Genomic DNA, 18163 nt, shown 5'->3' with positions numbered 1-18163 from the left:
ATTTTATGTGCGACTGCCATCATATTGCAGTCTACACATATCTCTTATGTGTGACTGCCATCATATTGCAGTCTACACGTATCTCTTATGTGTGACTGCTATCATATTGCAGTCTACACGTATCTCTTATGTGTGACTGCCATCATATTGCAGTCTACACGTAATATCTTATGTGTGACTGCCATCATATTGCAAACTACATGTATCTCTTATGTGTGACTGCCATCATATTGGAGTCTACACGTATCTCTTATGTGCGACTGCCATCATGATGCAGCCTACACCTATCTCTTATGTGTGACTGCCATCATATTGCAATCTACACATATCTCTTATGTGTGACTGCCATCATATTGCAGTCTACACGTATCTCTTATGTGTGACTGCCATCATATTGCAGTTTACACATATCTCTTATGTGTGACCGCCATCGTATTGCAATCTACATGTATCTCTTATGTGTGACTGCCATCACATTGTAGTCTACACGTATATCTTATGTGCGACTGCCATCATGATGCAGCCTACACCTATCTCTTATGTGTGACTGCCATCATATTGCAGTCTACACATATCTCTCATGCGTGACTGCCATCACATTACAGTCTAAACGTATCTCTTATGTGTGACTGCGATCATATTGCAGTCTGCACGTATCTTTTATATGTGACTGCCATCACATTGCAGTCTACACGTATCTCTTATGTGTGACTGCTATCATATTGCAGTCTACATGTATCTCTTATGTGCGACTGCCATCACATTGCAGTCTACACGTATCTCTTATGTGTGACTGCCATCATATTGCAGTCTACACGTATCTCTTATGTGTGACTGCCATCACATTGTAGTCTACATGTATCTCTTATGTGTGACTGCCATCATATTGGAGTCAACACGTATCTCTTATGTGTGCCTGCCATCACATTGTAGTCTACACGTATATCTTATGTGCGACTGCCATCATATTGCAGTCTACACGTATATCTTATGTGCGACTGCCATCATGATGCAGCCTACACCTATCTCTTATGTGTGACTGCCATCATATTGCAGTCTACACATATCTCTCATGCGTGACTGCCATCACATTACAGTCTAAACACATCTCATATGTGTGACTGCCATCATATTGCAGTCTACACATATCTCTTATGTCTGACTGCCATCATATTGCAGTCTACACATATCTCTTATGTGTGACTGCCATCATATTGCAGTCTACACATATCTCTTATGTGTGACTGCCATCACATTGCAGTCTACACGTATCTCTTATGTGTGACTGCCATCATATTGCAGTATACACGTATCTCTTATGTGTGACTGCCATCATATTGGAGTCTACACGTATCTCTTATGTGTGACTGCTATCATATTGCAGTCTACATGTATATTTTATGTGCGACTGCCATCATATTGCAGTCTACACGTATCTCTTATGTCTGACTGCCATCATATTGCAGTCTACACGTATCTCTTATGTGTGACTGCCATCATATTGCAGTCTACACATATCTCTTATGTGTGACTGCCATCACATTGCAGTCTACACGTATCTCTTATGTGTGACTGCCATCATATTGCAGTCTACACATATCTCTTATGTGTGACTGCCATCATATTGCAGTCTACACGCATCTTGTATGTGTGACTGCCATCATATTGCAGTCTACATGTATATTTTATGTGCGACTGCCATCATATTGCAGTCTACACGTATCTCTTATGTGTGACTGCCATCATATTGCAGTCTACACGTATCTCTTATGTGTGACTGCCATCATATTGGAGTCTACACGTATCTCTTATGTGCGACTGCCATCACATTGCAGTCTACACGTATCTCTTATGTCTGACTGCCATCATATTGCAGTCTACACGTATCTCTTATGTGTGACTGCCATCATATTGCAGTCTACACGTATCTCTTATGTGTGACTGCCATCATATTGCAGTCTAAACGTATCTCTTATGTGTGACTGCTATCATATTGCAGTCTACATGTATATTTTATGTGCGACTGCCATCACATTGCAGTCTACACGTATCTCTTATGTGCGACTGCCATCATGATGCAGCCTACACCTATCTCTTATGTGTGACTGCCATCATATTGCAATCTACACATATCTCTTATGTGTGACTGCCATCATATTGCAGTCTACACGTATCTCTTATGTCTGACTGCCATCATATTGCAGTCTACACGTATCTCTTATGTGTGACTGCCATCATATTGCAGTCTACACGTATCTCTTATGTGTGACTGCCATCATATTGCAGTCTACACGTAATATCTTATGTGTGACTGCCATCATATTGCAAACTACATGTATCTCTTATGTGTGACTGCCATCATATTGGAGTCTACACGTATCTCTTATGTGCAACTGCCATCATGATGCAGCCTACACCTATCTCTTATGTGTGACTGCCATCATATTGCAATCTACACATATCTCTTATGTGTGACTGCCATCATATTGCAGTCTACACGTATCTCTTATGTGTGACTGCCATCATATTGCAGTTTACACATATCTCTTATGTGTGACCGCCATCGTATTGCAATCTACATGTATCTCTTATGTGTGACTGCCATCACATTGTAGTCTACACGTATATCTTATGTGCGACTGCCATCATGATGCAGCCTACACCTATCTCTTATGTGTGACTGCCATCATATTGCAGTCTACACATATCTCTCATGCGTGACTGCCATCACATTACAGTCTAAACGTATCTCTTATGTGTGACTGCCATCATATTGCAGTCTGCACGTATCTTTTATATGTGACTGCCATCACATTGCAGTCTACACGTATCTCTTATGTGTGACTGCTATCATATTGCAGTCTACATGTATCTCTTATGTGCGACTGCCATCACATTGCAGTCTACACGTATCTCTTATGTGTGACTGCCATCATATTGCAGTCTACACGTATCTCTTATGTGTGACTGCCATCACATTGTAGTCTACATGTATCTCTTATGTGTGACTGCCATCATATTGGAGTCAACACGTATCTCTTATGTGTGCCTGCCATCACATTGTAGTCTACACGTATATCTTATGTGCGACTGCCATCATATTGCAGTCTACACGTATATCTTATGTGCGACTGCCATCATGATGCAGCCTACACCTATCTCTTATGTGTGACTGCCATCATATTGCAGTCTACACATATCTCTCATGCGTGACTGCCATCACATTACAGTCTAAACACATCTCATATGTGTGACTGCCATCATATTGCAGTCTACACATATCTCTTATGTCTGACTGCCATCATATTGCAGTCTACACATATCTCTTATGTGTGACTGCCATCATATTGCAGTCTACACATATCTCTTATGTGTGACTGCCATCACATTGCAGTCTACACGTATCTCTTATGTGTGACTGCCATCATATTGCAGTCTACACGTATCTCTTATGTGTGACTGCCATCATATTGGAGTCTACACGTATCTCTTATGTGTGACTGCTATCATATTGCAGTCTACATGTATATTTTATGTGCGACTGCCATCATATTGCAGTCTACACGTATCTCTTATGTCTGACTGCCATCATTTTGCAGTCTACACGTATCTCTTATGTGTGACTGCCATCATATTGCAGTCTACACATATCTCTTATGTGTGACTGCCATCACATTGCAGTCTACACGTATCTCTTATGTGTGACTGCCATCATATTGCAGTCTACACATATCTCTTATGTGTGACTGCCATCATATTGCAGTCTACACGCATCTTGTATGTGTGACTGCCATCATATTGCAGTCTACATGTATATTTTATGTGCGACTGCCATCATATTGCAGTCTACACGTATCTCTTATGTGTGACTGCCATCATATTGCAGTCTACACGTATCTCTTATGTGTGACTGCCATCATATTGGAGTCTACACGTATCTCTTATGTGCGACTGCCATCACATTGCAGTCTACACGTATCTCTTATGTCTGACTGCCATCATATTGCAGTCTACACGTATCTCTTATGTGTGACTGCCATCATATTGCAGTCTACACGTATCTCTTATGTGTGACTGCCATCATATTGCAGTCTAAACGTATCTCTTATGTGTGACTGCTATCATATTGCAGTCTACATGTATATTTTATGTGCGACTGCCATCACATTGCAGTCTACACGTATCTCTTATGTGTGACTGCCATCATATTGCAGTCTACACGTATCTCTTATGTGTGACTGCCATCATATTGCAGTCTACACGTATCTCTTATGTGTGACTGCCATCATATTGGAGTCTACACGTATCTCTTATGTGTGACTGCCATCATATTGCAGTCTGCACGTATCTTTTATATGTGACTACCATCATATTGCAGTCTACACGTATCTCTTATGTGTGACTGCCATCATATTGCAGTCTACACGTATCTCTTATGTGTGACTGCCATCATATTGGAGTCTACACGTATTTCTTATGTGTGACTGCCATCATATTGGAGTCTACACGTATCTCTTATGTGTGACTTCCATCATATTGTAGTCTACACGTATATCTTATGTGCGACTGCCATCATGATGCAGCCTACACCTATCTCTTATGTGTGACTGCCATCATATTGCAGTCTACACGTAGCTCTTATGTGTGACTGCCATCATATTGCAGTCTACACGTATCTCTTATGTGTGACTGCCATCATATTACAGTCTAAACGCATCTCATATGTGTGACTGCCATCATATTGCAGTCTACACGTATCTCTTATGTGTGACTGCCATCTACTGGTCACACTTATCATTACACCATGTACCAAATAAAATAGCTTTAAGATAGGTATGCACAACCACCATTTTTCCGTTCATTAGGCGCACCAGGTTATTAGGCGCACTGTCGAGTTTTGAGAAAATGAAAGGATTTAAGTGCGCCTTATAGTCCGAAAAATATGGTAGTTATTTTGGGCAAATCTAGTCATTGGATTTTCAATGGAACATATAACATTTTGGTGTTGTTTACTTGAGTCATATTGCAGTCCACACATATCTCTTATGTTTGACTGCCATCTACTGGTCACACTTATCATTACACCATGCACCAAATAAAATAGCTTTGAGGTCGGTAAGCACAATCAAAAAGATTCCTTCGATTTTTGAGAAAATACAAGGATTGTACAGACAACGTTTGGAAACAACTAAGCAGTGTAAACAAATAATTAGTAAATATTACTGTGTAAATAAGTCATTTCACAACGTATATATCTGAGGCTTATAGTCTGGCGCAGCTTATATACAGAAAAAAGTTATTTTTTTCTAAAATGTAGTTATATACCGTGTCTTATAGTATTAAAAATACATGATTTAAGTCTTATGTTACATTATATAAACATGAAGAGTTAATACACTGCAAAAACTGAAATGTAAGTAAGATGAAATATCTCAAATAAGGGTGATATTTGCTTATTTTCTGTCCGACAAGATAAGTCTTCTCACTAAGCAGATTTTATGTTAGAGTGTTTTACTTGTTTTGGTCCTAAATGATGTCAGTAAGATATTACAGCTTGTTGCTGAGATTTGATGACCTATATTGAGTAAAACATGCTTGAAACTAGAATATCAAGTGTTGCAAAGTATAAAACTGCTTTTTTAAAGTAATCATTTCTTACTTCAAGCGTGAAAAAGCCGAGCGCATATCATTATGTCAAGATAATGGCACGAGCATTCACTTCATTTAAGAATATTTTTCTACATATTGAACAAAAAGGTCTCTTTTTCAGTGGCCAGGCTTTCTGCTCCGCCGTTCCCAGTCTGTGGAACGCTCTCCCTGACCACCTGAGGGTACCACAGACTGTGGATGCTTTTAAAAAAGGCTTAAAAACCCTTCTTTTTAAAAAAAACATTTTTTTAGATGTATGCATACTAGTTCTAGCTATTTGGCTGTTCTAGTTTTTATTTTTATGTATTTTTTATTATCTTTTTATTTTATTTTTTTAATACACTGTAGCACTTTGAGGTTGTTTACTCAATGTAAAGTGCTTTTTACAAATAAAATATATTATTATTATTGTTATTATTAGAGTGTCCGCCCTGAGATTCGATAGGTTGTGAGTTCTATTGGCAGATAATTTTGCTTAGTTCAAATAAAATACCCCTCATTTTTGTATTTTTTTTTCTTGTTTTTAAACACTGACTTTTTGCAGTGTAAGTGTAATATAATATGCATATTATATTCATATAAATTACATAAAATAGGGCCTATAGGGCATACTTGCCAACCCTCCCGGATTTTCCGGGAGACTCCCGAAATTCAGCGCCTCTCCCGAAAACCTCCCGGGACAAATTTTCTCCCGAAAATCTCCCGAAATTCACGCACACAATATAAACAGCGTGCCTGCCCAATCATGTTATAACTGTAGAATGATCGAGGGCGAGTTCTTGGCTTCTTATGTGGGTTTATTGTCAGGCAGTTTCATTAACGTCCTCCCAGCGCGGCAACAACACACAACAACAGCAGTCACGTTTTTGTCTACCGTAAAGCAGTTCGTCTGCCGTAAACAGCAATGTTGTGACACTTTTAAACAGGACAATACTGCCATCTAGTGCATTTGATGAAAGCACTTTTTGCGTGCCACACAGCAATGCATCATCAGAGAGGGTGTTCAGCATGGTTAGAATAAAATAGTGACAAATAAAACAAGGATGGACAATTCAACCCTTGACTCAACAATGAGTAGATGAGTGTTATGCAGAGGTGGGTAGTAACGCGCTACATTTACTCCGTTACATCTACTTGAGTAACTTTTGGGATCAATTGTACTTCTAAGAGTAGTTTTAATGCAACATACTTTTACTTTTACTTGAGTATATTTATAGAGAAGAAACGCTACTTTTACTCCGCTACTTTTATCTACATTCAGCTCGCTACTCGCTACTAATTTTTATCGATCTGTTAATGCACGCTTTGTTTGTTTTGGTCTGTCAGACAGACCTTCATAGTGCCTGCGTTTCAACAAATACAGTCACTGGTGACGTTCACTCCGTTCCACCAATCAGATGCAGTCACTGGTGACGTTGGACCAATCAAACAGAGCCAGGCGGTCACATGACCTTGACTTAAACAAGTTGAAAAACTTATTGGGGTGTTACCATTTAGTGGTCAATTGTACGGAATATGTACTGTACTGTGCAATCTACTAATAAAAGTTTCAATCAATCAATCAAAAGTGTGAAGGAAAAAAGACCCTTTTTTATTTCAACCGTACATCCCGTCAAAAGCCTAAAGACTGACTGCACAGTTCCTGTCTTCACAATAAAAGTGCCGCTCCATCGCGCTTGCGCTTTCAAAACAAGAGTCTTCGAAAGCCAGCGCAAACAAGCTAGCAAGCTACGGAGTTTGCCGCCAATGTATTTCTTGTAAAGTGTATAAAAACGAATATGGAAGCTGGACAAATAAGATGCCAAAAACCAACCACTTTCATATGGTATTAGACAGAAAGGAGGAACTTTTTTTCTCCTCCATTTGAAAACGTGGACGTTATCATCACTACTGTCTGATTACAATCAATGCAAGTCATCAGAGTCAGGTAATACACCAACTTATATTCTTGTCTTTATGAAAGAAAGGAATCTATATGTGTTAAACATGCATGTATATTCATTAAAACACCTTTAACGTGTAAACAAAAAACGGCAAAATAAATAAATATAAATTATATACTGTATATATATATGTGTATATATATATATGTATATATATATAAATGTGTGTATATATATATATATATATATATATGTATATATATATATATATATATATATATATATATATGTGTGTATATATATATATATGTGTATATATATATATATGTGTGTATGTATATATATATATATATATATATATATATATATATATATATATATATATATATATATATATATATATATATATATATATATACATACACAATATATATATGTGTGTGTGTGTGTGTGTGTATGTTACTCATCAGTTACTCAGTACTTGAGTAGTTTTTTCACAACATACTTTTTACTTTTACTCAAGTAAATATTTGGGTGACTACTCCTTACTTTTACTTGAGTAATAAATCTCTAAAGTAACAGTACTCTTACTTGAGTACAATTTCTGGCTACTCTACCCACCTCTGGTGTTATGTGTGTGTATATGTGTAAATAAATGAACACTGAAATCAAGTATTTCTTTTATTTATATATATATATATATGTATGAAATACTTGACTTGGTGAATCCTAGCTGTAAATATACTCCTCCCCTCTTAACCACGCCCCCAAACACGCCCCGCCCCGCCCCCACCCCCCACCTCCCGAAATCGGAGGTCTCAAGGTTGGCAAGTATGCTATAGGGCCTCTACTTTGCGTAAATTCACTTACAGTATCTAGATTTCATGTTTTTGTCTTCTTCTTCCATTCCCTAACTGACTTATGTCTCGTTAATTTTGAAAACGATTTTTAAATGCTGTTTATTTTTCCCGTTTCAGAGGCGTTGGCGCACGCAGAACCGTGCCAGTTTGATGCCAGGGTGATTGTTGCCATATGCAAGCCCTAAAAAGTCTTGTGGAACGTCCAAGACAATTACACTTTAATTTTTATTGACTCTTTATACGGTGGCCAACCTCTAAAACATTTCAAAAGGGAGAACATCAAGTCGATTTTATTCATCAAAGTCAAGTAGAAAACGTATTATCTTTGGATTTGGATTTTATCATATTGGTTTAAGCTTTCTTTTTTTTTTTCATGTTCAACGTTTGAACTGAATAAGAAAAGTTATTGGCTGAAGTAAAAAAAAAAAAAAACCCGCAGACGTGGGACGAAACTTTCTTTTTAACTTCTGCAGCATGTTGTCAATCACTGGGATGTGCCAAATAAATACACAACGTGCTTTTATTCTCTGTTGGTTTTCACGAAAAATAGGACTTAGCCATTAATTCTATTTGCACGTCCGGAGAGAGTCTGGGGGGTGTCGGTTTGTTGCTGAAGAATGCTTTCAGAGCACTCAAAGAATGTAAGCTGTAACTCTCTTTAGTCTAGCGGAGCAGCTAAGCTCCCAGGACGCCGCTGCCTCCCGAACAGATAAGAGCGTATCTGGATCACACACATTGGCATATTCCACTCATCATTTCGGCCTGTCGGCGAGCGTCCTGGGAGGCCGGGACGGACTCTTTCCTTTTGCTCCGGACCGCGGCGTGTTTGCATCTCGGCGGACCGGTAGCCGTACGACTGTGTGTCGGGGGTCCGGGGCGCCACATTATGAGAAATCATTTGGTGTCCCCGGGGCGGGCTGCTTATCGGCGCAAGTCACCAGATGACGTGAGTAATTACAGATGATTCAACCTTGAGGACTTCATCATCAGCAGCAATCTCTCCCTCTTTTCTTCTGCCTCTTGTCCCACATATCCATCAAATCCCCGTCTTTTCATTCCCCCGTCACGTAAGGACACTGCAGCATCGCTCCTCTTCAAATATGACATTTTGTTATTACATATAAACCGGAGTATAGAGCGCTGTATAAAAACTGCACCCACTAAATTTTGGAAGAAAAACACCTTTTTCGGTATATAAGCCGCACCAGACTACCGTATTTTTCGGAGTATAAGTCGCACCAGAGTATAAGTCGCGCCAACCGACATTTTTGATTACAATACGATAGCACATACAAATATGCATGTAAACACTCCTACAGACGGTTTCGTAAGCATGAATTGCTTTAGTTGTATTGTAAAACTTACAATCGTCGCTTAGAAGATAGAATGGCACTTTTACTTCCGGTTCGAAGCCTTAAACAGCAGGAAACACTGTAAAAGGTTCATCCGGCAGCGCCTGCAGTGAGCGAACTTGTCCGAAATAATGTCCATCAGGGCGGAAAAATCCGTAGACTGGCCGCATAGTTTTATAAGTCGCAAGGTTCAAAATGTAGGAAAAAAGAAGCGCCTTATAGTCCGGAAATCACGGCACTCAGAGTGTGTGTATAAAACGATAATGTAGGTTTTGGGATGCTTTTTAAAGCACTTTATAGACGAAATAAAGTGACTCTGTTGTTAGCTGACTTTTGCTAACCTTTATTTATGCGTTAGAGCGCATAGAAAAAATAAAAATGGCATAAGGACTGTGGATGATGGACAAAATACCTCCAAAAAAGTGCAGTTCCTCTTTAATACATTAACAAATAATACTTGTCAGTAGTTTCAATGTAATATACTTGTTATTTTTACTTTAAAAAAAACAACAATTTTATTGTGCAACATTGAGATTATTTTTAATAGCTACATTTTAATTTTTTTTATGTTTTGCTTGGATTTTTATAAAACATGTTAAAGCAAATGTTTTTAGTTAACTTTCCACGCATATTTCAGAGTCCGCCGTGCTTCTTTTATTCAGCATAGTATTTACAGTATTTTTCACAATAAACTGCACAATTTATTTTATTTTATTTTTTATTTTTTTTATTTTCTTGTAATAAACTCAGCTCAATAAATCAAAACTAAATCAATAATCAATGTTGAGAGTTTTTAGATGGTTTCGTATGTGACTGACTGGCCCCTCTTCTGAGTGAATGAGGATTATTTTAAATCACAGCCAAAAAGTAAGTGCGTGTGTGTGTGTGTGTGTGTGTGTGTGTGTGTGTGTGGGGCAGCCCTGAGGCACAGTAGTCTAACCAGTTAGACAAATAAACTGAGCAAGAACCCACTGGAGGGACTTTGTAGTGGCAAGAGATGTTGACGGATGAAGTTTCAGCTTTTTTTCCCCCCCCACAGACGTACTTTTTTTATTGTATTTTTTTGAAAACTGCTAGACTCGTGTCATGTAATATCGGCGTTAAAAAAAAAAAAAAAAGAACAAAATGGTTTGTTGTGGTTAGCACGCCTGCCTCACAGTCAGGGGATCCCGGTTCAAGTCTCCTTGGTGTGGAGTTTGCGTGTTCTTCTCATGTTGGCGACTACACACACAAACATGTTGGATGGGTTTAACGGGGACCGGTCGGGGTTTTTCTTTTACCCTGTTTTTACCGTAAGTCAGCTCGGGGAGGCGACCCCAAAACGTACGAGGTTAGGGTTAGGTTGTATTATTTATTTACCACGTCCATGTTTTTTTTCATTTTTGTAATTATATTATTATTTAAATTTTGGTTTAGGGTTAGGCTTAATTATTTATTCACTACGTCCATGTTTTTTTTCATGTGTTAGATTGTATTATTATTTAAATTTAGGGTTATGGTTAGGCTTTATTATCTATTTACCACATCTGTTTTTCTTTTTTTGTTGCCATTCTTTTTTTTTTAAATGTTAAATTGTAATATTATTTAAAAAAATTGGTCTGGGCTTTATTATTTGTTTTTGCTGTTTCATTCTTTAAAAATAAATAAATAATTGTATTATTATTTTTTGAATTTAGGGTTAGGCTTTATTATTATAAAATAAATAGAGTTAGGGTTAGGCTTTCATATTTACGTATTTACTACATCTATTTTTATTTTTATTTTTATTTTTTTTCATTTTTTAAATTATATTATTATAAAAATGTTGTGTTAAGGTTAGGTTTTATTATTAATGTATCGCATCATTTTTGTAAAATGTTTGATAATTTTTTGTTGTTGTATTATTCTTTAAATGTAGGGTTTGGGTTGGGATTTATTATTCGTTTTACCACATCTACTTTTTTTTATTTTATTTTTTTTATTGTATTATTATAAAAAAATGTGCTCTAGGGTTAGGCTTTATTATTTATTTACCGCATCATTTTTTATTTTTTTGTATGTTTTTTTTTTATTGTATTATTATAAAATAAATACAGTTAGGGTTAGGCTTTATTATTTATTTTGCCACATTTTTTATTTTTATTTATTTTATTTTTTTTTATCACTTTTTAATTGTATTACTATAAAAAATAGGATTAGGGTTAGGTTTTATTATTTATTTTGCCACACTTGTTTTTTTGTTTTTTTTCATTCTTTTTATAATTTTTAAATTGTATTACTATAAAAAAAAAACAGGGTTAGAGTTAGGCTTTATTATTTGATTTTGCTTTTTCATTCTTTAAAAAAAAAAAAACAATTGTATTATTATTTTTTGAATTTAGGGTTAGGGTTAGGCTTTCATATTTACGTATTTACTACATCTATTTTTATTTTTATTTTTTTTTCTTAATTTTTTAAATTATATTATCATACAAATGTTGTGTTAGGGTTAGGCTTTATTATTAATGTATCGCATCATTTTTGTAAAATTTTTGATATTTTTTTTTGTTGTATTATTCTTTAAATGTAGGGTTTGGGTTGGGATTTATTATTCGTTTTACCACATCTACTTTTTTTAATTTTATTTTTTTTATTGTATTATTATAAAAAATGTGCTTTAGGGTTTATTTACCGCATCATTTTTTTTTTTTTGTATGTTGTTTTTTTAATACAGTTAGGGTTAGGCTTTATTATTTATTTTGACACATTTGTTTTTTTGTTTTTTTTTATTATTTTTATCATTTTTTAATTGTATTACTATAAAAAAATAGGATTAGGGTTAGGTTTTATTATTTATTTTGCCACACTTGTTTTTTTTGTTTTTTTTCATTCTTTTTATAATTTTTAAATTGTATTACTATAAAAACAAACAGGGTTAGAGTTAGGCTTTATTATTTGTTTTTGCTTTTTCATTCTTTAAAAAAACAAAAAAACAATTGTATTATTATTTTTTGACTTTAGGGTTAGGGTTAGGCTTTCATATTTACGTATTTACTACATCTATTTTTATTTATTTTTTTCAAAGGGAATAAGCGGTAGAAAATGGATGGATGGATTATTTAAATTATATTGTTATAAAAATGTTGTGTTAGGGTTAGGCTTTATTATTAATGTATTGCATCATTTTTGTAAAATTTTTGATATTTCTTTTGTTGTATTATTCTTTAAATGTAGGGTTTGGGTTGGGATTTATTATTCGTTCTACCACATCTACTATTTTTTTTTTTATTGTATTACTATAAAAAATGTGCTCCAGGGTTAGGCTTTATTATTTATTTACCGCATAATTTTTTATTTTTTTGTATGTTGTTTTTTTATCGTATTATTATAAAATAAATACAGTTAGGGTTAGGCTTTATTATTTATTTTGCCACTATTTTTATTATTTTTTAGTTATATTACTATAAAAAATAGGATTAGGGTTAGGTTTTATTATTTATTTTGCCACACTTGTTTTTTTGTTTTTTTTCATTCTTTTTATAATTTTTAAATTGTATTACTATAAAAAAAAAACAGGGTTAGAGTTAGGCTTTACTATTTATTCACCACATCTTTTTTATTTTATTTTTTGTATTATTTTTATTATTTTTTAATTGTATTACTATAAAAATAGGATTAGGGTTAGGTTTTATTATTTATTTTGCCACACTTGTTTTTTTTGTTTTTTTTCATTCTTTTTATAATTTTTAAATTGTATTACTATAAAAAAACAGGGTTAGAGTTAGGCTTTACTATTTATTCACCACATCTTTTTTATTTTATTTTTTGTATTATTTTTATTATTTTTTAATTGTATTACTATAAAAATAGGATTAGGGTTAGGTTTTATTATTTATTTTGCCACACTTGTTTTTTTTGTTTTTTTTCATTCTTTTTATAATTTTTAAATTGTATTACGATAAAAAAACAGGGTTAGAGTTAGGCTTTATTATTTATTCACCACATCTTTTTTATTTTATTTTTTTTCATTCTATTTTTTTACTTTTTTGAATTGTTTTATTATCTAAATTTACAGTCAGGTTTATTCTTTATTAATTATTTTTTTATTATAATTTTTTGTATTATTCCATTTTGTTATTGTATCATTATAAACATTTGGGGTTAGAGTTAGGCTTTATTATGTATTATCGACATCTATTTTTTTCTCTTCCCATATGTTAATATAATCATTTTAATATTTATTTACCACATCTATTTTCAACGTGATTTGGACAAAAAAGATGTTAAGCTTATCGAAAAATTCCAGAGAGGATGTTTTTGTCCAAACAATCCCAAAAGCCTTTAATGCCGTAATCTTTCTCTTCAACACGCACACACCAATAAACACCAACACATACATTTTCCCCGAAGCACCACGACCATATGGCCAGCACCAAATGTCTAACCTTTGACCTGTGAGACGGAGAATAGACCCAAATGTGGAAAGAGAAGTGGGTTAATCTACACTCGGCTTATTTGTCTGACATGACAAAATGAGGGGGGGGAACAATCGCATATTTCCATGCGGCGGGAAGTAAATAAAGCCTACATCAAACCTCCGATCGGTGAAATGAACTTTGGAGCAAGGTTCTCCAAATAGAAGATACTCACCCCATGTGAAGGGTAGGAAATCCATCCTAACTCCCCCTGGCTTGCTTTGGAATCTAACAGGTTCACTGTGGGGAAGAAGGGAGAAAACAAAGAGAACATATGAGTGTCTAGTCCTTGTTAGCCCCAATTAGCCCTTATCTAATCCCACAGGAGAGATCCCCACCTCCCCATCACGCCACTGTTTGCTCAGCTGCCGCGCAAAGTACACATGCCCTACGCCTGGCAACCGAGCGCGCCGACTTTCTCGTGAAAGCGCGAGTTGCTAGGCAGAGATATCAGAAAAAGGAAAAACATGCTACAATGGGAGGGGGGAAAAAAGGGGCCGTTGACCCATCTGGCAACCCAACCATTTACTTTGTGGTACCACCTCCAAAAAAAAGCTCTCCTATACTTGACAACACAGTTTGTTGTCAAGTTTATGAGATGTGATGCAAGTGTAAGCTACTCTAACACTATTGTTCTTTTTTTATTTTATTTTTTTAATGTTTTTATTTTTTATAAATTTGTATTTGTTTTTATTTTTATTTTTTTTATTTTTTTTTATAAATGTCTAATGATAATGTCAATGAGGGATTTTTAATCACTGCTATGTTGAAATTGTTACTAATATTGATACTGTTGTTGATAATATTTATTTTTGTTTGACTGCTTTTAGATTGTTTTGTGTCATGTTTTTTATTTTTTTATTTTTTTTAAAATGTTTTTATTTGTTATAAATGTCTGTAATGATAATGTCAATGAGGGATTGTTAATCACTGCTATGTTGAAATTGATACTAATATTAATACTGTTGTTGATAATATTCATTTTTGTTTGACTGCTTTAAATTGTTTTGTGTCAGGTTTTTTTATTTATTTTTTTATTTTAATTTTTATTTTAAATGTTTTTATTTTTTATAAATATCTGTTATGATAATGTCAATGAGGGATTTTTAATCACTTCTATGTTGAAATTGTTACTAATATTGATACTGTTGTTGATAATATTAATTTCTGTTTGACTGCTTTTAGATTGTTTTTGTCATGTTTTTTTTTAATTTTTCTTTTTTTTTTAATTTTTTTTTTTTTTTATATAAATATATGTAATGACAATGTCAATGAAGGATTTTTAATCACTGCTATGTTGAAATTGTTACTAATATTGATACTGTTGTTGATAATATTCATTTTTGTTTGACTGCTTTTAGATTGTTTTGTGTCATGTTTTTATTTTTTTTGTATGTTTTTATAAATGTCTAATGATAATGTCAATGAGGGATTTTTAATCACTGCTATGTTGAAATTGTTGCTAATATTGATACTGTTGTTGATAATATTAAATTCTGTTTGACTGCTTTTAGATTGTTTTGTGCCATGTTTTTTTTATTTTTTATTGTTTATGTTTTTATTTTTTATAAATGTCTATAATGATAATGTCAATGAGGGATTTTTGATCACTGCTATGTTGAAATTGTTACTAATATTGATACTGTTGTTGATAATATTCATTTTTGTTTGACTGCTTTTAGATTGTTTTGTGTCATGTTTGTGTGTCCTTTCAATTGCTCTGTTGATTGCTATTCTGAATGTTGCTGGGTCGGGTTTGGTTTTGGAATTGGAATTGCATTACTGCATTATTATGGTATTATTGTGCATTGTTTTGTTGCATTGATTAATTAAAAAAAATTTGATATTTTTTTTTGTTGTATTATTCTTTAAATGTAGGGTTTGGGTTGGGCTTTATTATTCGTTTTACCACATCTCCTTTTTTTTTTTTTTGTTTTTTGTATTATTATAAAAAATGTGCTCTAGGGTTAGGCTTTATTATTTATTTACCGCATCATTTTTTATTTTTTTTGTACGTTGTTTTTTTTTTAATTATTATAAAATAAATACAGTTAGGGTTAGGCTTTAGTATTTATTTTGCCACATTTGTTGTTGTTTTTTTATTTTTATTATTGTTATTATTTTTTAATTGTATTACTATAAAAAATAGGATTAGGGTTAGGTTTTATTATTTATTTTGCCACACTTGTTTTTTTTATTTTTTGTATTCTTTTTATATTTTTTAAATTGTATTACTATAAAAAAAAACAGGGTTAGAGTTAGGCTTTATTATTTATTCACCACATCTTTATTATTTTATGTTTTATTCATTCTATTTTTTACTTTTTTGAATTGTTTTATTATCTAAATTTACGGTCAGGTTCATGCTTTAGTCATTTATTTTTTTATTATAATTTTTTGTATTATTCCATTGTGTTATTGTATCATTATAAAAAAAAATTAAAAAAAATAAATAAATATACAAAAAAAAGCTCTCCAAGTACCAACATAATTATCAACTTTTAAACACAGCTTTGGGGCATTCACACAAACAATTGAACTATCTGCAACAACCACAACATTTAGTCTATAGTCAAGAGTCTGGGTCTTCAAAATAAGAGTTTGTTCGTAGAAAAATACACACAAAGAGAGCGACTTTTAAAAAGCCATAAAAGGACTTTGAGTATTCACGATGCTAATTCTCTTTCCCAAAAGCACACTTGACATAAAAATAATAAATAATAAGTGAGAAAACAACGTAGTGCTGGTGAGAACTGGGATTCTGATTATTCATCCCAGGTTGACACGACGGCTTCTTGGCTGACAAACAGTCGATCCTGTCAGCGCCGTCGGGGGTTACAAACCACGTTTGACTGCGGACCAATTTCAATCTGCGGCGATTACGTAGCCGGCGCTTTTATTTCTCCTTTTTATTTACACAAATGAAAAAAAACCCCGTTGGAGCCAGCCAAGGAAAGAAATTTGCATTGACGTGGTGTCGGCGTCACGTTCCTCGGACTCCACCTGAATCGAGGAGCCCGATTCAGGTCACGCCGACAAACCTGACGCCAGTTCTGATGTTGTTTCTTCCCCCGTATCGTTTTCATCTCGGTATTGCAAATCAGTCAGAAATGTAATGGAAGCAGATGTGGTCCAGACGGTGGTCTTCGTACGAGCTTATGAGATAACTATTTACACTGCAGAAACTGAAATCTTAGTAAGATGAAATATCTCAAATAAAGGTGATATTTGCTTATTTTCAGGACAGGCATCTATTTGTGGTGGTGCGGTCGGGGGGCGGCGGCGGCAGCGGCGATGACCAAGACGAACGCGGAGTTGGAATATAATTACAACATTTTATGTACGTATTTATATACAGATTTGAACAATTAGTGATTCACTGAAATATATTTATTAATTGTGGTTCTTACAAAAAATATATCTTATGAAATATAAAAGCTAAAATGTCTCTTAAAGCTCTGCCCCTTTAATTAGTGAATACTAAATAATTTAACTTTAGCCTACTACTACAACCATATTATTTACCAGCAACATGAAGTGAAACAGAGGCAGAGGTGTCCTGCCACAGTCAGTCAACCTCCTCCTTCTCCTCCTGCTGCTGCTGAACAGGTCGCGCCTGTGGTCCGGACTGTAGGCCTACCTCCTCTCCAAGTCGAGCCCTTTTCGGCCGTTGAAAATATTTTTCTATACTCATCTGTGTGAAGGGGTGAACATCCAACATTAGAATTTATTACTAACGAGCAGAAGCGCTCTATGTACAGTGCCGTCTAACCTTAAGCGGCAGCAGCTCAACACATGCAGGGTTCAACGTTAAGGTTTTTTTCTACTTGCCCGACTTCTCAAATCTACTTGCCCCAATATTTTTACTTGTCCTGTCTAGGTTTTTTTCTGGCTGTGTAGTGCTCATGGCTTATATCTTACTAAAATCCTTCCCGTTGACTATTTACAACACTACACAGTATTTATTATTAAAAATGGTCAAAAGT

At 34.4% G+C, this 18163-nt stretch overlaps 1 protein-coding gene across 4 annotated transcripts in view; it reads right to left on the bottom strand.

Annotated features, from left to right (window-relative positions):
* Positions 1-18163, bottom strand: part of epha3 (eph receptor A3) — a 361011-nt gene that overhangs the window by 319524 nt on the left and 23324 nt on the right. For all 4 annotated transcript variants that reach the window (XM_061926088.2, XM_061926086.2, XM_061926087.2 and 1 more), the window contains exon 2: positions 14353-14417. In XM_061926088.2, coding sequence (XP_061782072.1) covers positions 14353-14417 — 65 coding nt within the window. The remainder of the gene's footprint in view (positions 1-14352; positions 14418-18163) is intronic.

Source organism: Nerophis lumbriciformis, linkage group LG31, assembly GCF_033978685.3.
Source record: "Nerophis lumbriciformis linkage group LG31, RoL_Nlum_v2.1, whole genome shotgun sequence".
Classification (NCBI taxonomy): domain Eukaryota; kingdom Metazoa; phylum Chordata; class Actinopteri; order Syngnathiformes; family Syngnathidae; genus Nerophis; species Nerophis lumbriciformis.
This window is presented reverse-complemented; position numbering and strand designations above follow the sequence as displayed.